The 22952-nt window shown below is 39.4% G+C and overlaps 1 protein-coding gene across 11 annotated transcripts in view; it reads right to left on the bottom strand.

The window, feature by feature from the left end:
• The window catches only part of LOC138038989 (atrial natriuretic peptide receptor 1-like), a 94222-nt gene that overhangs the window by 53769 nt on the left and 17501 nt on the right, over positions 1-22952 (bottom strand). For 5 of the 11 annotated variants that reach the window (XM_068885117.1, XM_068885115.1, XM_068885114.1 and 2 more), the window contains 3 exons: positions 10410-11096; positions 9298-9584; positions 5790-5931 (listed from right to left, as the gene is read on the bottom strand). In XM_068885117.1, the coding sequence (XP_068741218.1) occupies positions 5790-5931; positions 9298-9584; positions 10410-11088 (1108 nt within the window). In that variant the 5' untranslated portion in view covers positions 11089-11096. Of the gene's footprint in view, positions 1-5789; positions 5932-9297; positions 9585-10409; positions 11097-11525; positions 11594-20672; positions 21053-21139; positions 21524-21544; positions 22010-22067; positions 22495-22522; positions 22704-22952 lie in introns of those variants that run through there. The other 6 variants (XM_068885112.1, XM_068885111.1, XM_068885120.1 and 3 more) reach the window with 6 other exon arrangements.

Genomic DNA, 22952 nt, shown 5'->3' with positions numbered 1-22952 from the left:
AAAGATTACATCCCTCCGATGCTTGACTTGAATAACTGCGTAGCCACCAATGTGGTCCTGACCACAGCCATATATGTCAAACGTGGATTGAAACCAGCGAAAAATGCAGGAAAGAAGATTTTTTCACCTGAACGCGAAAAGCGTCGAATTTAGTTGACGTAGTATGGCCTTGTAAATGCGTCGAGCCACAGAAAGCGCGCGAGGTGTCTTGTCTGTCTTTTTATTATTATTATTATTATTATTATTATTATTATTATTATTATTATTAGTATTAGTATTAGTATTAGTATTAGTATCAGTATTATTATTATTACTATTTTTATTTTTTATTTTTTTATATTCGCAAAACACATAACTCCTTACATTACTTACAATACAACTCTCTTACACTAGTGACATTACAAACTCTACTTTCAGAGCGATACTTACATTACCATACTTACTCTACTTAGGAACTCAGAATACGGTACGATACTTATTCTACTTACAATACAACACATTACATCATTTATTGACAAAATAATTTTTCCACCGGTTTCCACTTACTTAAAAATTTATCTTGATCAGATAAGTCACGTGCAAATTTTTCAATATTATAATGAAACTTAAGGTAGCTTTGTACACCAGCAAAATCGGGGTTACGTCCCTCTATTCTGCATTTATATATGAAGAACTTGACGACTAAAATAATACAATCAATCGCAATTTTACAAGGTATACAGTTTGTATAGCCCAAGAGAACAGATTCAAGGGAAAATTCTATTTCAGTTTCTGTTATTAACCCAATCCAATTTGCGAGGGTGCTCCAGAGGGGGAATACCCGGTCGCAGTACCAAAAGAGGTGCTCTATGGTTTCAGGTTTACTGTTGCAAAAAAAAACAGTCATCGTGCTCCTTAATACCCATTTTCATTGACAATACATTTGTGCCAATAGTTCTATGGAATATCCTATATTGAAAGCTTCTCAGCTTAGAAGCACTCGTATATAAGAAAGGGATACTGTAATAGGTAGACCAATCTTCAATCGGAAATGATAGATGATTATTCTATTTACGCTGCACCCTAGTTGGCTGTATGGCAACCGATTTTAACAAAGTATCGTAAGCAAAACTGTTCACCTTTTGTGTCTTAAATAATGTTTCCATATTTTGGGATTTGACCACTGGTAACCGTTTACCAAACTCTCTAATCTTTGACTTCCATACACTTGGAATTGCACACATAATGCCATAAGCTTGTAAGAAAGTGCACTTTAGCTTAAACTTATTAATCAGTTCGGTTGGTTACATAAAAAAGCCAGATTCATCTACAAGATCATTGACGTAGCGTAATTTTTTTATGTACCACGTCTTGTAAAACACCAAGAAAACACAGATTATTTTCTACCTTAATAAAAACGTTATTCCATAGTGGCTGTGACAGAAGGTCACTGGCTTTTACAGTTTCCTGAACATACTCTGCCCACGATTCAACTACATTCCTCCAGAAAGTATTTTCCACAAAAGAACAAGCCAGGAGTAATAATGATCTTTTATTTAGTAACCAAACATCATTCCAGTAGAGGCGATCAAAAACAAGAACCTTTTCCAGTCTGCCTGATAATTTACGTCCCATACTCATTTAATCCAGGAGATCTTTAGAGCCTTGGAGAATGATCGAATATCGGACATCTTCAATCCCCCATCTTCTATATCATTAATGATTGTTATCCCCCTTTCCACCCCAAATAGAGGAGAAGAAGACTGTTTCAAATTCTTTAAGAAAAGAGTCATTTGGAGTTGGAAGAGTTGTTAAGTCTGTCTTGATTAGGGTTTGGGTTAGGTTAGGGTTAGGGTTAGCCTGGGTTAGGGTTAGCCTGCAATTGAATAGCAAACCAGTATCTGGTCATCGGTCAACTTTAAAAAACAGCTGACCTCGATGACCTCTAAACTTGAGCCCCGCGATATGGTTATGTGATACTGTTCAGCGGATGCCTTGTCTTGACAGGTGTCAATTGATTGATACATGGAAGTTCAGTATCGAAGGTGCACGCTATACACGGCTAAAGTTATTATTTATTATTATTATTATTATTATTATTATGTGGCAGTGTAGAATACATCGTTATGCCGATATCACTACGTTTATTCGGGCAGTGTATACACTGTAACCGGCCAAACTGAAGGCTAAGCTAGATCTAAAAACGTAATTACAAAGATTAAACTAAATACTATTATAGTTATTTACATAATACTAAAAAAATATATTCAGTTAAGATTATTCATAAGTAATATAAATAATCCATTAAAATGAGTTCTTGTGAATAAAGTTGAACTAAGATAATATTATCTATTTAGATGTCTCTTCCTAAATAATATAAATATTATATTAATTATGTATTTAAAATGAGTCCTTGTAAATGTCCTTTTAACAGTTTTTATGCTCTTGTAGTAAAATTATAATGTTCAATCAATCCTGCCAGGTTATTGAGCTATAGTCTTATTTCTCGCTCATCACTTTAAAGCATCTTGCAATGTTCAAGGAACTTGAAAGTATTGACTTTTGCATCTTCATAAGACACTCTCTTGCTCTTTTCTCTCCGAACAGTTCCTTCATCTTGTTTCGTACTTCAGGTGAGTATCCTCCCAACACGTCGACTATCATGTTGATCTGTTTAACCACGTACCCCGGGTATCTCTCTTTCATTTCCCATCTAAGTGGTGCATACTTTGTGGTCTTTTCTGTTTCTTTTTTCCCTCTGTTTCCGATCCACGGACACGTCATTTCCATGAGTAACACCTCCTTCTTCTCTTTGTCTACCACTCGGTTTGATTTGACAACTGTACTCTCTGCATACACTGAAACGTCCCAATAAGCTTCCGCTTTCTCGTTTTCGTAAACTGGTTTAGGTTGCACGGGTGAGTACCATGGAGGGTTTGATTCAATAAGATCCATGTCTTTCAGCATCTCAAAGAATGGTATTTTGAGTGCTGCATTATGTCTGCTAAGATACTTTGTTTGAGCCAGAACACTACATCCGGCTAACACATGCGCTAGACATTCTGGTGTTTCTCCACACATTCTACACATTATGTCATCTGTGGTATTGACTCCAGTCTTCTTCTGATGGTATATCTTGGTCGGGAGGAGTTGTTGGAGTAACTCCTCTATTCCAGCAATTGTATGTGTAGGTGCTGCTTTCCATCCTTTCAGCCACGTGTAGCATTCTTTCAAACTTAGGTCTTGATCCTCCCATCTAGCAGCGGTAATCTTTCCTTGCCACTTTTGGTCAGTCACCTCCTGTTGTAATCTGCTAGTTATGGCTTTCTTCAGTGCATCAGGTACTTCGTTGTCAATGATCTCGTCTCCTGTGCTTGCGACTTATGTGCTTGCGACTTATTATTATTATTATTATGCAGTATGTAGTACGTAAGTATGCTTACAAATATAAGTAGGAAAAGGCACAATTGTGTAACAATCCCTACTGTTAAACCTATTTACAAACCAATTGGTGACAACTAACGAACCAACATTTGAGAAAGGAACAAGAGTTTATATTCCTTAATAACTCGTCGAAACCTTGAATGACCTTGCTATGTTTAGGGTGTACGATAAAACTGCCTTCTGCATATTAAACAAAACCTGGTTCCTTCTATCCAAACCTAAAAACTTCCTAACTTTCTCCGCCGTCTCCATAGAGTAGCCTCCTAGTACATCAACTATCACATTAAACTGTGTGATAGTGTGGCCGGGGAACTGTTGGCGCATCTCCCATCTCAACGGCACATACTTGTCAGTTTTCTCCTGTTCCTTCTGTTCTCTGTTGGAAACCCAAGGGCAGCTCATCTCAATAAGGATCACCTTCGTCTCCTTTCTGTCCACAATTCTCGCATCAATTCTGTTAGCCCTAACTTCCGTATTTTCAGCAAATACTGGGACATCCCAGTACGCGCACGCTCGGTCATTCTTGTACTCGGGTTTAGGTGAGACTGGAGAGTGCCAAGGGGGGATACACTGGATAAGATCTAAGTCTTTCAGGAACTCGAAGAAAAGGATTTTCAAGGCTTCATTGTGTCTCTGCATTTACTTAGTCTGTGCCAAGGCACCACATCCGCTAATCACGTGGGCCATAGATTCAGGCCCTTTTCCACACATACGACACGTAGCATCCAAGGTGGTCAGCGTCTTCGTCTTGCTTTGGTGGTACAGCTTAGTTGGGAGTAATTGCTGGTATAAATCATAGATTCCAGCAACAGTATGCACAGGTGCAGACTTCCACTTACTAAGCCAAGTGAAGCAGTCAATAACTTTGTTATCATCCCATCTTTCTCCGAACAGCTTTTCTTGCCACCTCTGCTCTCTTACTTCCCTCATGTTTCTCTCTTCTTCTCTCGCTCGTAATGTTCTCCCTACTCCTTTAACATGTGATCCCTCACCTGAGTCAGTTTGAAACGCTTTGGGATCTGGGTATGCAAGGTCCAGGGTAATGTCCATTTCCAAAGCAAATTTCTTGGCATCCTTTACGAGTGATCTTCTTCCTGCTCGTTCGCACTTCTCTTCAAACTCGTGCACTAAACTCATCGTTCGATCTTCGTTTGCGTACAGCTTCATTGTGGTCTTGACTTTGGTCTGCTTATACAGGCTCTCAAATGACTTCAGTCCCCGGCCTCCACACTTCCTTGGTAGGTGTAGCAAGTTGTTGTAGATCTGCGAGCGGCCATGTTAGTGTCCACATAGGGTAGGTGACAACTGGTGGTGCGTATTGATTAGATGCTAAGACTTTGTGGAAGTCCGATAGGGGGCTCGACCATATAATTGACAGTCTCTGCAAGCAATCCTTTGAAGCTCCCCACAGTACAGAGCTGTCCTCTTGCTTAGAATTTTCTAAAACTCCCAAAAACTTGTAAGTCTCTCCCTTCTTCAGATTTTCTATGACCTTATTATTATTATTATTATTATTATTATTATCATTATCATTATCATTATCATTATCATTATCATTATCATTATCATTATCATTATCATTATCATTATCATTATCATTATCATTATTATTATAAGCGGAACTCCGCACGCGCCGAACGTGCGCGCGCGCAGCACCACAGTTAAGAAAATATGGTAACCCATCGACGCCCCCATCGATGCGACAAATTTTGGTTTTAAAGCTATGACTTCATCAACCGTCCGTAAGTCCGTACGTCCACCCCTCCATGTATGCCAATGTGACCAGTATCATGCTAGTTTACAGCGTGACATCCGCTTGACATAATATCTTGATGATAGCTGTGGTCCACACTGGTGGCTTCGCAATTATTCAAGTCAAGCATCTGAGCGATATTAACTTAAAGCTGAGTGATTATTTTTAATTTGTTTAGAGCTGCAAATTTTGTCTCCGCGCGCGTGCCTTCGGAGCTCTGTTATAAATACATCCATTTTTCTTCAGCTCTGGCTTTTTTTATTACAAAGAATTAGTTTCCAAGAATACAATGAATGCAATGAAAATTCACAAATATGACGAGAATATTTCATGTGACATAAGTATTTCTATAAAATGATGGAAAACGAGTACATTTTCATGTACGACTTAAAGAATATTACATCGAATCAAATGGCATTGATTTAGAAAGTGACGAACCAGGCGACAACAAAGAGTAACCGAAATTCTATTGCCTATTAGCCTAAGAAAATGCTTCTTTTGACTACGACAAATGCCTCGCAATGCGTCACAATGCTGTCCGAATGCCTTGCATCCATAACCATATCCAACCCAACACTTTGCCGTGTGAGGTCCATTGTATCTATGCTTTTACCTTGAAAAATAACGTTGTTTGAAGTGATGTTAGAAATGATTGACACGCCATCTGATTTGTTTCCCCCACGGCTAACAGATCGGTTTAGACCTGCAGCATACAGTTCTATGGCGTCGTGAAGATATGCAGAAAAGTCAAAAGTCTGAAAAAGAAACGTTAATTCACATTTCGGCTGCGATCGCTTTGCTGCAAGCCATTGCAATCTTTGCACAATTTCCACATAATATACGACATTCCGAGCAAGTAAAAGCTGGGGCCAAAGCTCCTCATTATCCTTGGAATGCAGACGGCCTTGGAAATGCGAGCAGACTGTGTTTCATGAAAGCCCTGAAATTTTTGGGGTCTATTACCCGGGTACCTTAATTCCCTTCAGCTTTAAAAAAGACGATTCTTTTTCATCAAAAAATGCAATGGCTTTCTCCTGCACTTTTTATAAGAATACTTGTCTACGCCAAAGTTCTGGCCCAGGGAAAAAATTAGGCGTAAACACGTTTTCTTAAGCTGGAAGCCTCCAACGTCGGTTAAACAAGTGAAGGTGCTGAATAAGATATAACTGTTAGGATATATAGCATAGTGTTAGCGTCGTTAGCTTCGTAAAGCCTATGTCATACTGGACAAATTACAATTTTTCCCAAGAGGTTACACGAAAAAGCGAGTCATTTTTTGATAATTTTTTCTTTTCCATGGTCGTGAAAGAAGACGCCAGGTTTTTTTTTTTTACGGCAAACACTGTGACAAATGACTTCGGTATGTGTGTGTGCTCAATGTACTTTTTGAAACTTGTGAGGCAACAATTTGTGACATCAGCCTGAGAAATGTTACTATGAAGCTATGTTGCCGTCATCGACACCGAGACAAATTTCAAGAAACGTTGCACGAAGCAACAGCTGCCAAGCAATTGCCTAGCGTGTCAGCGTAAAGCGAACGCTTCACTTCTACGTATTTGTGATCCATAGTTCTTTGCTTGAGGAGTTTGATCTGAGTTATATATCAAATATATTTTAACCGTTCGACCACTCACTTCAACATCACTGAACATATTTGTCACCAAACAATGTTTGATGTTGTTTTTTAAAGCGCCAAACGTTTCCCGTTTGGCCAGGCCCTAAAGCAGTAGAACACGATATCAGTGAAATGGTTTTAGTCGTCGACTAATACTGACTCTAACATTTAATAATTCACAAAAGCAGCACTAACTGTTATAAAAAGAAACAAAGCTAGGATTCCACGAGAGTATTTTTTTGGGAGCACCGTGTAAAAATTTTAGGTTGAGCTTGTTATAGAGATACTTGATGTTTTTGTTTTTGATTTTATTGACTTATTGCTTCAACTCCGTTGTTTAAATGCAGTTTTCAAAAGATTCTGTAACTCAGTGACCACTTCAGCACTGTGCTTTCCCGTCAGAGGAAATCACCCAAGAATACTTTGTTAAGTGATCAGAGACATGGAGAAGCCACTGATTTATGTGTTTGTTCTTGGCATTGGCATAGCAAGGTTCTAATATCCATTACGTCGATTTCTACGTGATTCAGTAAGCCCTAATTTTGGAGTAGCTGATTAACTGCTTTCATTTGGTGGTTTACCACTCTTCTTTCTTTTGCTGTTGGAGGCTGCACGTCATTTCAAACAAATTTATAACCTTTTATATAGATTTCGTCTAATTCCCGGGTTTTTCTTGTTCCTAAAATTGGATATCTTTGTTGCCCAAAGTGAAGATACTATTTGCAACTTTCACCAGTGAGGATATTGTTGTCGTACCGCCGTTGATATCATAACTTGCTTTAAATTCCATATTAAGCAAACGAACTTTCTCTCTGCAATTTCATTATAGTGCTTTTCATATCAATTTCAACATTTTGTATCCCAGCAGCCCTGACCTCAGTCAACGTAATCACATTTCCGGCGTTTTTAAAATTGAAACCTCTTAGATTTTTTTCAGATTCTTTCATTATCTATATTAATCAGAACATTACATGACCATGCGGGGACAAGAATTTTGTCTTTTTGTGCATGAGCATTGTTTTTGTTTACTACATTGGGACTTACAATGGTCCCACGAGTAAACAAAAACAATGCTCATGCAAACGTTTAGGAGGTCAAACAAAGAGTATTATGGTATTTTCCGAAGTGGCCTATGGTAGACTGTGAAATAGCTAGTATTTGAAATATTTTTCCCCTCGGGATTACATATCTGTTTTGTCCACACTTCGGGGCTTGAGTGTCTTTCCGGTCGATACAAACGCAGTTATTCCGCTTTACACGTTATCCCCTTACAGCTAGTGTCTTTCCGGTCTTTCCGGTCGATACAAACGCAGTTATTCCGCTTTACACGTTATCCCCTTACAGCTAGTGTCTTTCCGGTCTTTCCGGTCGATACAAACGCAGTTATTCCGCTTTACACGTTATCCCCTTACAGCTAGTTATGTGTTGTTTGACAAAGGGAGTCCTTAGTGGCCCCACGGGGCCAGACTTGGCCTTTGTGCGAATGCCTAAGGTGTTGCATAATATTATTATGACCGAGCAAAGTCTGGAGAAAGTGGGTAGGAGAGCTTTCCAATCCAGTTTTGCGTGATGGTGAAGGCGAAGGACTTTTAATCGAGACGGCACAAGTTCAAATCACGGTAAGTGCAATTAACTGGAAGTGAGAGAGAGGAATAAGATGAGACAGTGGGATAGGATGGTCAAATCTCCAACCTCTTCTATTGTTCTTTGTGTAAGCATCCTTTCCTCCCCCCTTCCCTTCAAAGAAAAGCAATGCCTGTAATATATATATTTTTTAAACCTGAGCAAAACGGTTGTCACACATTTGATTTAAGTAAAAATGCCGGGGTCAATTTAAATCCGGATTCGAAATGCAACGTGTATCATGACCTCGTTCGCCAAACTTTTGCAATTGTGGCACAATTACATCAAATGAGAACTCTTAAATGGATATTCATGAAGTTTAGAAATCATACAGATTTTGGAATTTCCAAGGGAAAACATGGAAATTCTATAATTTAAACAATTTTGGACATTTTAAAACCCCCCCTAAGAGATTGGAGAGGACTCCAGCTCCATTCTCGCCAAAGTTTGTTTTCAATTTCTTCCCCTTAATTGGGTAAAAACAAGAGTCAAATCCCACACTTCAATTTATTCATACAACATAAAAAGTTGAACAGATATACTTACCAATCATGTTAGTTTCTTTACATTTCAAAATGATGACATGAAGTCAACCTAAACGGTCATGCCATATTTATCGTTAATGTTCCTAACACACATACCTCAGTGTACGTTTACATGTAGTTACATGTAACGACAAAATTGATGCCCTGAAGTTTTCCCAGCCTTTTAACGAAATAGTCACATTTCGGTGGATTCAAAGGAAATGCCTTGAGCATTTTGGCAGAAAAATAAATTGAACTAAAACATTTTCTGTTGAATACGTGCAAATCTCAAAGATGTGTATCTCTCGAAAAAAGATCAAGAAACTTTTTTAAACACCCACTGAATACTGAATACTTACAAGTGATGTTTGAGAGACATTATTCGCTTTCAAAATTTCTTGAAGATCCTGTTTGTAATTTTCGAATCGTTCTCCGTGTGGTCCTTTCACTGAGAGGTTTACGATGCCATCAAAAATGGCCATGAACTCAGACAGACTCCTTCCACCAGCCCATGGCTGTTTTTGCCATTCCTTCACGACAACAAAATCGAGAGTCATGAAAGCGTAGTCACCACTCATCATTTCCAAATCAGAGGCTGCTACCAAAAGTTTCGCTACCTCTTCACTAAAAGCGAGAAGAAAGACAACTGAAAGAAAAACATAAAGAAAAGTAAATTAAGAGTGTACTCGTCCTGTTTCCTTGGCACTATCTCGCTTTTCACGGAATGCTGCGACTCGTTCAAAACGAAAGAACAAATGAACACGGTGTCATCTTCATCTAGGATCCATTCCATTACACTGAAAAAGATAAGTATGCCTACATACTTTTCATACATTTCTCTTTTATTTTTAAACGCTGCAAACGAAGCATTGTTGCGTGCAAAAACGTGTTATGGGTCCCTTTGTGTTCTTGTGCTTCAACTCAGTTATTTAACAAATAGTTCCATGTTGCCGGAGTGCGCCTCTTTTCAGTAATAGGTCACAGATGACTTTCAAAATGTGGTAAGAACTAAAGAGTGGCACTAATTTTCTTAACAGATGAGAACCAATCAACATGTGTGCGGCATCATTGAGCCTATTATATTTTCTACTTGCACTAATCATTGTTTGCTTTTTCACCTGGAACATGAAGATGTCCCAAGAGAAATCGAAAACAATGCATATGCATTTTTAGGAGTAAAAGAGGTGTATTATGGGATTTGTGCAAGTAGGGAATTGAGCGTTTTCACATGACGTCACGGCGGCCATGTTGGTGTTCCAAAACAAAGAAATTGCGGCCATGATGGTGTACCAAACTAATCCTCCGGGAATTGAACTCTATTTTTATCCAAATAGTTTCTTTTGTTTCGGTAATCTAATATGGCTGCTGGTCACGTGAGAGAAATCGCTCCATAAGATTAATTAGAGAGCAAAGAGACATAATTATCACTGTATTTTTGTTAGGATTCGTTTGTAGGAAATGTAGTGCTTACCACGAGCTTCTTCCTTTAACTGTCTCATGAAAGACAAGTAGGAAAACGAAGAACTTGGTGTATAAAACCCCTTAAAGGGAACACTGATGTTTCGTCTTTGAAATAGCGTTGCCATGGAAGTAGCGATTGGAGACCACACACTACCCTCATTAGCAATTATAGCAGCACGACTCCACTTGTAAACACTCGTGGCTACATATAGTATATCAGGTGTTGCATCTCTATAAGATCGACTGAATGGTTGGGTTCGAGCAAAAGTGGGAAAGTTGGCTCGCTTACTCAGCTCCTCAGAGGAACAAGCGTAAGAGATCATTGGTTTATTCCAGTAAGAAGCAAGAAGAGCAGATGATATACAGGAATCTGAGCATGCAGGTCCAATAAAAGCATCTGCATTTTGTAATTCAGAAGTTTTTCCAACTGCCATAGTTTTGTGGCATGCACTATCTTTAATTGTGTAAGTTATGTTCCACTCCAGTGTAAGCCTCCTTCGTTTGTAAACATCATGAATTGCTGTTGGTACAACAAGTTGCAAAGCTCTGCCCAATTCTGAATATCCCGGCCTCGATAATGGAAGCAGGACACCGATGTGAATATCTTCTGATCCAGCCAAGTAGATAAAAAGGCTGACCATAAATATCCGGAAGAGAAAACGAACTTTTCCCATTGCGAGTATTTCCATGCTTTTACCTGTGTCACCGTAAGAACAAAAACCTCATATCAGTATTTTTTTCCAGCAAAGGCTTATCACATCGACAGAATTAACTTGCTTAGCGTGTTTTGCATCAAACGTCATTAAATCACTAGACTTAAAAAACAATAGGAATTAAAGTAGGTGTATGATAGCATATATGTCAGCAACCACGGAAACTGCATTTCTTGCCGAACTCTTCAATCATCGATAGACTTTTCGCTTTAGACCTTTGCCAGGCTTTTAACAAAAACAATAAAATTATCGTAAGACAAAGGGTAACCTATGCCTGCGAAAATAAACTCAACTCATTTATCCAAAAACAAAATGTTGTCCTGTACTCAGTAAAGTCAAATGCATACAATGAACATTGAGTATTTTTAGCTCGCGACATTTTCCAAAATGTGAAAGTATAACTGGTAACTTACATCTTAAAGAAGACTTTAGCAAGAAAATATCCGCTCTACAACATTTACCTGTCAGTGCCCTTTATGTGCACTTAACCAAAAATTTAACAGGCGAAATTAATCTTCGTCCATTTCGTTTCATTTCAGTTGTCGTGCAATGTTTACACAACTCCACTTATTCGACCCGAAATGTCAAGTGGAATTGAATTTGCTGGATTAATTTTCTACTTTGTCAAAGCGTTGCTGTGAGATAATATCTACTTTACGGCGTGTATATACTATAAACGCCATATATAATGTGATTCCATGACAGCACTTTTAAATAGCGGAGATTTACACTTCCTTTAAAATCAAGTTTGCCAAGCCTTAATGATCGTAAATCTATTTTCAAACAAATTAGTTTCGAAACAGTGTGAAGTAGCACTTTTCCTTTTCGGTCACCTTTGTTGAGCAACTCCTGAATTCTGTGAACTATAAACAGAAAGCCCCTTGCGAGAAATCTTGAGAATGAAGTTGCTAAATAGGTACTTTTTCGCAGATTTCATTAAAAGTATATTTCATTTAATATTCAAAGGCGACCACAGAAGGAATACGTTTTATTTGATATTTGAGCAGGGAAAACCAATACAGTCCCTTTGTGTTGAAAAGAGTGGGGCCTGGTTCAGACGCCGCTTCACTCATGTCCCGAACCTAAATGAATTAGTTTCGGCTTTACAGCGACATTAGCGCGACTGATTCAGACGGCGTATCGTGTGTCGCACCACCTAGAAATATCCCAAGGGACTTAGCCCGATAAAAATTTTCCCGCCAAAATTCAACTTTAAAAATGGTGAGCCCTCTTAAGAGATATGATAGCTTTAAATAACATCTCTTTCTCAGGGAAATCAGCGTAGAAGGATGTTAGAAGCTGCTATTATGTTTATGACATTACGAAGGAGGTGGATGATTGCTTTTGTTGCTCTCTCGTAAACAAATTCCAGCTTAGGATAGAGTTCATCGACGATCTTGCCGACGTTTACCGAGAAACATCGGCTGGTGGGAGACAGTATGGAACACATATACCAATGAAAGATTTAAGAAGACTTTCAGAATTTCAAATGACGCTTTTAAGTTCATCTCTGAGCCAAATCCGCAATGACTTACGATAAATTAAGACCCCATATCTTCTGAATGCAGACTTGGTATTTGCCTTTATCGTTTAGGGAAGGGGCGACTATCATTATACTACAGAGGAAATGGCTGGACTTGGTGTTTCAACTGTGCATGAGATTGTGACTCAGGTTTGTCAACTGATCGTTGATTGCCTTTTGCAAGAATCTGCCATGACGGATATGCCATCTACAGGGCAGGACTTTAGAGATAAGATGAAGGAAATGAACGACAGGTGGCAGTTTCCCTTCTGTTGGGCTGCAATTGATGGCTGCCACATTCCGATTTAATGCCTACCGGGAGGACATGCGTGATGCAAAGAATACCACAATTTCAAAAACTTTTATTCAGTAGTGTTGATGGCCATGGTGGACTCGAAATATTTGGGACCGCTGCGGCTTCCCTGGAGACTCTCATGATACAATCATCTTCCAGGATGCATTTAAAAAAACAGAATTTTTTCCAGATATTGGACACAAAGTAGCTGATGTGACTTTACGTCCACTTATTGTCGGGGATTCCGCTTTTCGGTTCTAGCCGTGTCTCTTAAAACCCTATACGAATGCAGTCCTAACGGGCTAAGTAGAGCTACAAATGAATGAAGGGGGTAGTTTCTAAAGAAACTGTGGTGCTGCGTCGGTGGGGAAGTAGTATACAAACATTTTGGTTTTATCAACGGAGTTGATAATGTAAATTGGCCATCGTAGAGAGATTCTAAAAGCTGACGTTTCGAGCGTTAGCCCTTCGTCAGAGCGAATCCATTTGTATAAGTAGAGCTAGGATGATCACAAAAGGCGCCTATGGACAATTGACAACCATTGCGTGCGTAGTTTTGCATAATGTCTGTATTGAAAAAGGTGACAATATCTGCTTCAAGTTATATTTGACAAAAAGATCCACATACAAGTGAAAGGAGAGATAGTCGGGCAATAAGGAGGGATTTCTTGGATATAACCACTTGTGGCAAGTGCCAGACTTTAATGGCCAGGCAATACAAAATCGGGACCCCCTAGCAGACATGCCTTGGAGGGAAAAAGAAAGCTCTGAAATATGGGGACGAATGACGCAGAATAATAACATCATATGATGATTATTTAAGTTCTTAGCTGGGCGCTCATTCTGTAACGACTGTTATTTTGGAATTAGGTTTTACCTGTCATTTGTAGATCTCAAGAAGAAAGGTACTGTCAACTGCACAGTTAAAGGAGAATACGTTTAATACAAGTGCACTTAATATGACCCATGTAGTAAATATTGGACATTCCGATGGAAGACTCTCTTCAGAAACAAACGTTTTCTATCAAGTTTCACAAAAATGTTGGTTTTCTACCAAGTATTTTCTATCAAATTTGGGCTATGTTTTATGTCAAATATTAACAGCAAAAGAAATGCACTTGTGTTAAGCTGGGAAGACACGAAGGCTCATGTTGCAGGGACATTTTGCAGCGACAAAAAGATGTGTAGTACACACTGAGGCAACATGCATTAGGGTCGTACAGCGGGGAAATGTTGAAGACAAAATCACAACATGTGCACACATATGGAAGTTTCGAGGGTACATGTCCCAGGGATATGTTGCAGTGACATGTCCCCTCGTGTAAACTGATACTTTCATAATTGTGCAAAACCAATTCGGAGATGGTTTTGTCCCCGCGACGGGTCCCATGAAGTTTACACGAAGGGACATGTACCCGCAACATTTTCATGTGTGTGCACATGTTGTGATTTTGTCCCTGGGTGTTGTTACGCGTCCCCACACAAGTTTTTTGTCTATGCAATATGTCCCTGCAACATGACCCCTCGGGTCTGCCCACCTTTTAGAGGCGGATCATTGAACGTTTGAGGGCGGTTGGGCAATTTGGTATAGGCATAATTTGTATTCACCTCTTTCATGCACAACTTGAGGAGCTTCTTTCTTGTGAATGCACGATATTCTTGCCTCTGACGGGCTCACTGAACGTGTCCTATTTTTTTCTAGCAGTGATCATGTGCAGGCAATTTTTTCTTTTATCAATTATCTTGCAGGATTTTATTTTCAGAACTACCAAACCGTCCCTCAAGAGTTAAATGACCAGCCTCTTTTTACAAAGCATAACCCGCTACTCGTAACACAACTGAAAATATTTATCCTGACCGGTTAATAATAATAATAATAATAATAATAATAATAATAACAACAACCAAGGCTTCGTAGCAGCACGAGGTAGGATATTGCTTTGATGAAGACAATTCATGTTTCGGATGAGGCATCATACATCGTCAGTTGTACAGTGAGAAATAAAATGAAAATATGCAATAAATATTATAACAAAGTGAGATATTAACGAGAATAATTAAGGACGAAGGCGCGAACTAAAACAAAGAGTAAAACTACTTAAGCTAAGAAAGGAGACTAATTAGTATGAAAGGGATAAATTTAGATGTTTGACCTGGGAATTTAAAGACGACTGCTCCCAAAGGATGTGCATGGCTCCTTGATTTTCAATTGGAAGCTTGTGGAAGCAGAGTCGAAAATTTTGAATCAATCTTCTGAACAAACGGAGTGACAATTTTCAAAACTTCTCAGGTGTTTAATGATGTGGGAATGTTTTGAAGAGGAGAGATGTTCGCGGATGCGAGTGGCAAAGTGCAAAACCAATTTGGGTGATATCAGAAACCCATAAGGGTTGAAACGGGTAACCCGCGTTCACAGCTTCCGAATATTCAGTGCAAATTGATTGGTTGAATGTTTCAGTGCTAAGTACCATATTTGGAAACCTCTCACTCTTGTTGTTCCAAATATGGTACTTATCAAATTTAATATTAAGAAGCTTGTTTCCCAGCACACAAGGGGCCGTTACATGTTTCAACCCTTATGGGTTTCTGGTGATATGACATGATATGATATGATATCAGGTTTACTTGTGCCGTCTTGTGGTGCTACATGTGTATCCAGGTGTATGGGGATATCCCAGAGGATTTTGGCTTTCTTGTTTTCCACAGAGTTTTTTGGTAGGGGCTGCTTGTACTACGGTATCAAATCTTGGTCTGTGACGAAACCATACGATGATAGCACCTGATGATAAAGCGGGCGTAACATGCGATATGTCTTGCCTTGTACAGAGACTGAGCAAATAGCAGAGCAGCTACATAACAGGTGTGGTACTGTCTCTTCTTTCTGGTGACATAATCGACATATCAGATCTCTTTCTCCGTCTTCTAACTTCTTTCTACGATATACCTTTGTTGTTAGCAACTGTTGTAGCATACGACTAGATATACTGTAGACAACATCTGGGATGCCCCTCCATATCTTACTGACTTACTAGTCTTCGTCTTGCCATTGGTTAACAAAGAACTGTCCTACCCAGGGTTGTTGCTTTACCTTTTCCTGAAACTTCTGCTCTATTTCTTTCTTGAGTATAGATTTGATGTTTCTTGGTTGACATTTTGTAACTTGAATTTGTCCTTTGTTAGATGTAATTGTTGTTGTTTTCCTCGCGATGTCGTAATTTACGTTTAAGTTTACTTGATTTGCAAACCGCTTCGCATCTTTCATGATTGATCTTAAAGACTTTGTTTCTTTGTGCTTGTCGCGTCCAGTTGGACGTGTGGGTCAGAGCTGGTTGTCAGGTAGTGTGCCGTTTTAATCTTTGTTGATTTATACAAAATCTCTAACTGCTGCAGTCCTTTTCCTCCTTTGTGAGAAGGTATGTAGATCATAGCATTAGACTCGTGATTGTGTTTGCAATGGTTTTCGTTCATTATTTTACGTGTCTTTCTTGCACGTTCTTGTAGGTGTTGAATGTTCCAGTCTGTTGTCCACATGTGATAGAGAACTACTGGAATTGCAAACAGATTCGTAGCTATGACCTTTCGTTGGTTGAACTGATAGGGGCGATGTCCATATCACAGATAGTCGTCTAAGGTATTCACGAAGGGGATAGTTTCTAAAGAAACTGTGGTACTGCGTCGGTGGGGAAGTAGTATACAAAACTTTGGTTTATTAACGGAGTTGATAATGTAAATTGGCCACCGTACAGCGTTTTTAAAGGCTGACGTTTCGAGCGTTAGCCCTTCGTCAGAGCAAATCGAGGAATTGTAGGGTATGAGTAGTTTTTATAGTAGAGTAGGAGCTACGCTATTGGTGGTAACATGGCAACGTGAAAAATAGAAATCATTAGTTAAATGAAAAGCGTTCGTTAATACCGTGAGGATTAAAGGTGCCGATTTGGAAGATGAATTTTTGTTCCAGATTCTTGCGGCTTTCCGTCGTATCTAGATGTAGGGAAAGGCCGGTGGTCAATTCACATTATCAACTCCATTGATAAAACCAAGTTTTTTTATGAAGGAGAAGGTCAAGATCAAGAAAGAGTGTTACAGGAGGGTACGTATGGTGTTGAAGAGCAAATTCGATTTAACTTCTTAACGATTCCTGTTGTAGCGTAAAGCATTAACATCATAAACTGGAAACTCCTGGCGATGTCAGAAGTATGGATACGAAGACTACAAAGGTACTAACCATTTGCTAAGCTGTACCACAACCAAAGCAGATGTTCGCAAGCTTTACCTACTAAGAACATCAGGAGGACGAGGCCTAGTCCAACTCGAATTGTCCTTTAAAACCACCACCATAGGGCTGAAGGCATATTTGACAAGAAAAGATGACTTATTCCTTCAATTAGTAAAAAATTATGAGGTGAGGAAGAAACTCTGTGGTGAAAAAAGCTACAAAATTCTGTAAGGAGCTTAGCCATACAGAAAGTTCGCAAATTTAAAACGAACTGACATCCGCCTAAGCCAAACGATTAAAGAAAATGGCAAAAAAACCATGACCAACAAAAACTACAGGAATATTGAGAGAAAAGAAAATGCATGGAAAGTACCCAAAAAGGTTGAAAGAGGCAGACGTGAATCATCTCAGGGACTAGACAAGGTCACCAGTGAAACTCGGGTAGCATCAATACCAATGAAATCCACAGATCCAGGAGCCCATTACGCGGAGCTTCCATCTGTATTGTACGCTTCAGTCAACCCTCTTTGGTATCTTTTTATTTTTACAACTACTATATTTTGACGTATGTGACGTATATGACTGAGAACATACGTGAAGTGGTTGATATACGTCACATAGGTATGTTACGTAATAAATGGCTGACCATAGGTCTGTTATGATTGGCTATTGTGAAGACACCTGCTAAAGCCTCCCTGTGAGGTGCTTCTAAAAATAGAAAGATACGGGAAAGGGTTGACTTAGAGGATTAATATGGAAGATGGAGGCTCCGGGTAATGGGCTCGTGACAGATCACAATGATAGAGACAGCCCACACACTATAGGCCCACAGCCTGGACCCAGTAATCAGAGAAAGGGAACAGCACAGTTGAAGATAACATAATATTAATAAACATTTAGCACGTAAGAATGCGATGCCATGTAACGATCTATGCATTACGTGGGATCAATACAGACAGTGACAAGCATAAACACACCACTGTTCGGACAGATCAAACAACGTTCACGAATGCATTCCCTTCAAAATGGAACTACGGTCGGCCAAACCTATCATGATCAGCGCTCAAACTGGGAAGCAGAGGCAGACAGCTGTTTCGCGCTTGTTAGCCCTCGTCAGTGCGCCGTAGCTGAAACACAACTAGATGCTTCTGTGAAGCATACACTGGCTTGCCTGTGATACGTGCTACAGAAAATCAGAAGGCACTGAATTGTGTGGTATTGAAATACAGCATTCCAGTCTCTGAAGAATAACAAATAAAAGAGAAGCGAGAAACATTGGCTTCTGGGCTGACATGTTGATAATTTTCAAGTTCCCTCACAACTTCTTTTCACCACAAGTGTGCCCTATGAGCATCCGAAAACTTTGTAATACCAAACTTCACTAAAGTCAAGCCCTGTTTCGCGGAGTTAGTGTTGGGATGGGAGACCAAAACAATAAACCCCTCATAAAAAACAGAAACATCTGACCGAAAATACTATTAACGCTAACAAATGCGAACTCAGCAAGGTACAGATTCTGTTAGCTTGCTTTATGCAAAACAAATATTGATGAAAAAGCAAATAACTATTGAAACATAGATTTTAGGAAGAGAAGAAGGAAGTTTACCAGAAGGTCGATCGAGAATAAAATATTTACGACATGAAAACAACATTAATTTTGAACCGTGAATATAGAATATAAAAAGTTACGATCAGCGACAAACATTTTGGGAGATTTTTGCTACGTTCAAGTAAATTGCAAAATCGAAAGTGACATGGCCGGAATTCAGCGGGCGCCGTGATTAAGTTACCGCGGCATGTTTACTCGCCAAACAGTGAAGCATCTGTGTCAAATGATGGCAAGATGTCGGGTTTTTGTAAGTTTCTTTTTCTGTCAAGTGTTATAAAGCTTGACAATGAAATGAGCGAAGTCAAAACAAAGATCACAATCGCCCAACTCTTGTTTATGCAAAGTCAAAATTTACTCTCCAAGACGCGTACGACGTTATTTATCACCAGGAAATTCCATCATTTTGGAAATAGCAGCTACTTTATTATTCATCTGCGTCACAAGTTTTCACGGCTTTTGGGCCTCATTTTTTTGAAACTCAAGCACGCTTCCAACAGGCCTGTGAACCCTTCCTGCTTACAGAGCAATACTAAAAAACGTCTCCCATATCACATTTGAACCTTAAGCTCGAAAATTCAATACACAACATGATATCATAATTCACAAAGGCAGAAAATACCACAGAATCCTTTTCCAGCGAAAATTTTATTGAAACAAACAACATATTTGCTCTTAGAGGTGAAAACCTCTTCCTATTTCATTGCGTGCGTGAAGACAAGAAACTCAATTGTGTCAAATTACCATGTACTTCAGGTAAATACTGCTCACTTTGACTTCGTCTCGACGGGCGATAGATTGTTGTCGAAGTCCAGTAGTCGTCGCTTTTGAGATTCATGCCTAGTTTATCCAACTGACTTTCCATTATTGCGCTCCATAAGGGTATATTTTGTTTAAGGATCCACTAAAACGCCATTCGCGTTGCATGACTTTCGACGCCATTGCAGGCTAAGTTGATGATTCTACTGTGTCCACCAGAGAAATCTACGCAGTTCCACTACCCTCTCGATCCTAAGAAAATACGCGCAGAAGGCTCTATACACAAAGACACCACTTACCAGGGGAGTGACAGGCAAGACTTTTACCGACACGGAAAAAAAAAAAAAAAAAAAAAAAAAAAAAAGAAAACAAACAAACTAAACGGAGACCTCGACTGGGTTTGCCCATAGGCAACCCAGTAATGAGCCTCAATGACACTTCATAGTTATGAAGGAGAGTTCACTCCCCTCCATTCCTTGCCCCACTACCCCCTCCAAAGGCACGCGCTCTGAGAACCAATCCCAAGGAAAAACAAAGTAACCCACCCGATGCAAGACAACAAAAAAATAAATCGTAAGTAGAAAACTGATAATAATTAAATATATCGAGAAACAGGAAACGAAGCTACAAATAGTAAAAAAGGATGTAAACGACGAAGAGACGTAGTTCAGTGTAAAAGAGAGCTACTGAGACAATTATGAAGATGACCGGGACTCAATTCGAAAAAGAGGCGAATTTGTAGACTAAGCGCTGAGCGTCAGAATAAGCAGCAACATTGTACGACAAAACAGGTGAAAGAATAGTAAGAAAAACACACCTTACGAAGAAGCTCATTTCAAGAGCATGGACAGCGCAAAATTGACGGTTTTCATCATAGGTTTCAAGGATTGAGATTGGGAAGGCTTTTGAGAGTTTCAAATATCGAGAAGAAAAACAAGTCTTTTTGCGCGATTTCTTTACCTTTTAGCTTACGCCAATAATCTCTTGCTTACGCATAGTTGCGATTATATTTTCGGCATACGCAGAGGTTTAAAAAATTGTGCAATTACTATTAGAGTAAGGGGCCCAGTTCTCGGCCACTTTTTGTTCAACGTTTATTTTTTGCCCCACAAATGAATCTGAATAAAAAGCAATTGCTTCCTAAGGTAGCTTGATTCCTTACCTTTCGTCCTGCCGAGTTTTGAGTTTACAGCTACTATACACTGTGAGCAAGTCGAGGTGACACGAAGGTAGGTGAATTTGGTTTCCACGAAAACGTGTTTGTTTACGGCTACTCGAATTACATGGTCTAATTCATGTTTATATTTTATCCGTATAGGAGACCCAAATGAACCAATTCTTGGCATAAAGAACGTAGAGTGATAAAGCTTTCACTGAGTTAAATATAAACGTTTCCTGGCCTATTTTATTCTTTGACCTAAATTCACTCCTCGATATTTCCTTAGTACTTTTGCGTATTTGCCTTTTCTCGGCCACCCTGCTCGCCGTCGACAACACTAAAAAGCGCTCATAGTTTTCTATGGAGTTTTCTTGTCAAATCATTTGTCAAATCATTTGTAAAAGTAAAGCTGTAATGGGGTAGCATGTTGTGACAGTAGATATGAATTAAAACTATGTGTTCTGACTTACCGGATCCCGTTTTGAAATACCCAACTCTTTTGTTGGCCTCGCTTGCCATGGAGAAAGAAAAATTAGGTATGCAAAAAACTTCCTTTTCTAACCTGACACAAAGCTCGTTAAGGATACTTTGTGGGCGAAATATCAAACACAAGCCTTATTAGTGACTTAACAGCAAAAATTGGTGATAAAGCGTTGTTTATTCTGAGGAATCGAGCAGACTCTTTGGTGGCCGAGAACTGGGCCGCGCTGGCCGATAACTGGGCCCACGAGCGACGCGTCCATTTTCGTTATTACTCGGGAGAAAACAGCGTTGAGAAGTCGATGGCTTTAAATGTGTAAACTGAATGCTGAAGCTAGTTGTCTTTGAAATTTCAAGTCCTTACGACTATTCCAAGGTAAGAAATACAAGTTTACGTTTTTTGTGTCCGAGAACTGGGCCCCATACTGTACTCCGTGACCTGAGCCTTATCAACGCTTCATGTCGTTCAGTCACGTCTTTTCTGAACGAACAGAGCGGGATGTTTGAACTTATGCTCTCTTCTGCAACTCTTCACCTGCTCTTTTCACATCCGTTTGCAAAAGATAATTTTCGTGGGAAAATCTTCCAAGAATAAAACTGACCGATAAATTCAGCGGGGCTGATTGATATTGGCATTACACTTTGAGTATTCAGAACCAATAAAGTCCATTAAAATATCGAGTAGAAAAACAAGTTTTTTTGCGCGATTTCTTTACCTTTTAGCTTACGCCAATAATCTCTTGCTTACGCATAGTTGCGATTATATTTTCGGCATACGCAGAGGTTTAAAAAATTGTGCAATTACTATTAGAGTAAGGGGCCCAGTTCTCGGCCACTTTTTGTTCAACGTTTATTTTTTGCCCCACAAATGAATCTGAATAAAAAGCAATTGCTTCCTAAGGTAGCTTGATTCCTTACCTTTCGTCCTGCCGAGTTTTGAGTTTACAGCTACTATATACTGTGAGCAAGTCGAGGTGACACGAAGGTAGGTGAATTTGGTTTCCACGAAAACGTGTTTGTTTACGGCTACTCGAATTACATGGTCTAATTCAAGTTTATATTTTATCCGTATAGGAGACCCAAATGAACCAATTCTTGGCATAAAGAACGTAGAGTGATAAAGCTTTCACTGAGTTAAATATAAACGTTTCCTGGCCTATTTTATTCTTTGACCTAAATTCACTTCTCGATATTTCCTTGGTGTTTTTGCGTATTTGCCTTTTCTCGGCCACCCTGCTCGCCGTCGACAACACTAAAAAGCGCTCATAGTTTTCTATGGAGTTTTCTTGTCAAATCATTTGTAAAAGTAAAGCTGTAATGGGGTGGCATGTTCTGATAGTAGATATGAATTAAAACTATGTGTTCTGACTTACCGGATCCCGTTGTGAAATATCCAACTCTTTTTTTGGCCTCGCTTGCCATGGAGCAATTAGGAGAAAAATTAGGTTTGCAAAAAACTTCCTTTTCTAACCTGACACAAAGCTCGTTAAGGATACTTTGTGGGCGAAATATCAAACACAAGCCTTACTAGTGACTTAGCAACAAAAATTGGTGATAAAGCGTTGTTTATTCTGAGGAATCGAGCAGACTCTTTGGTGACCGAGAACTGGGCCGCGCTGGCCGATAACTGGGCCCACGAGCGACGCGTCCATTTTCGTTATTACTCGGGAGAAAACAGCGTTGAGAAGTCGATGGCTTTAAATGAGTAAACTGAATGCTGAAGCTAGTTGTCTTTGAAATTTCAAGTCCTTACGGCTATTCCAAGGTAAGAAATACAAGTTTACGTTTTTTGTGGCCGAGAAC

The sequence above is a fragment of the Montipora capricornis genome, chromosome 2, assembly GCF_036669925.1.
Source record: "Montipora capricornis isolate CH-2021 chromosome 2, ASM3666992v2, whole genome shotgun sequence".
Lineage (NCBI taxonomy): Eukaryota > Metazoa > Cnidaria > Anthozoa > Scleractinia > Acroporidae > Montipora > Montipora capricornis.
This window is presented reverse-complemented; position numbering and strand designations above follow the sequence as displayed.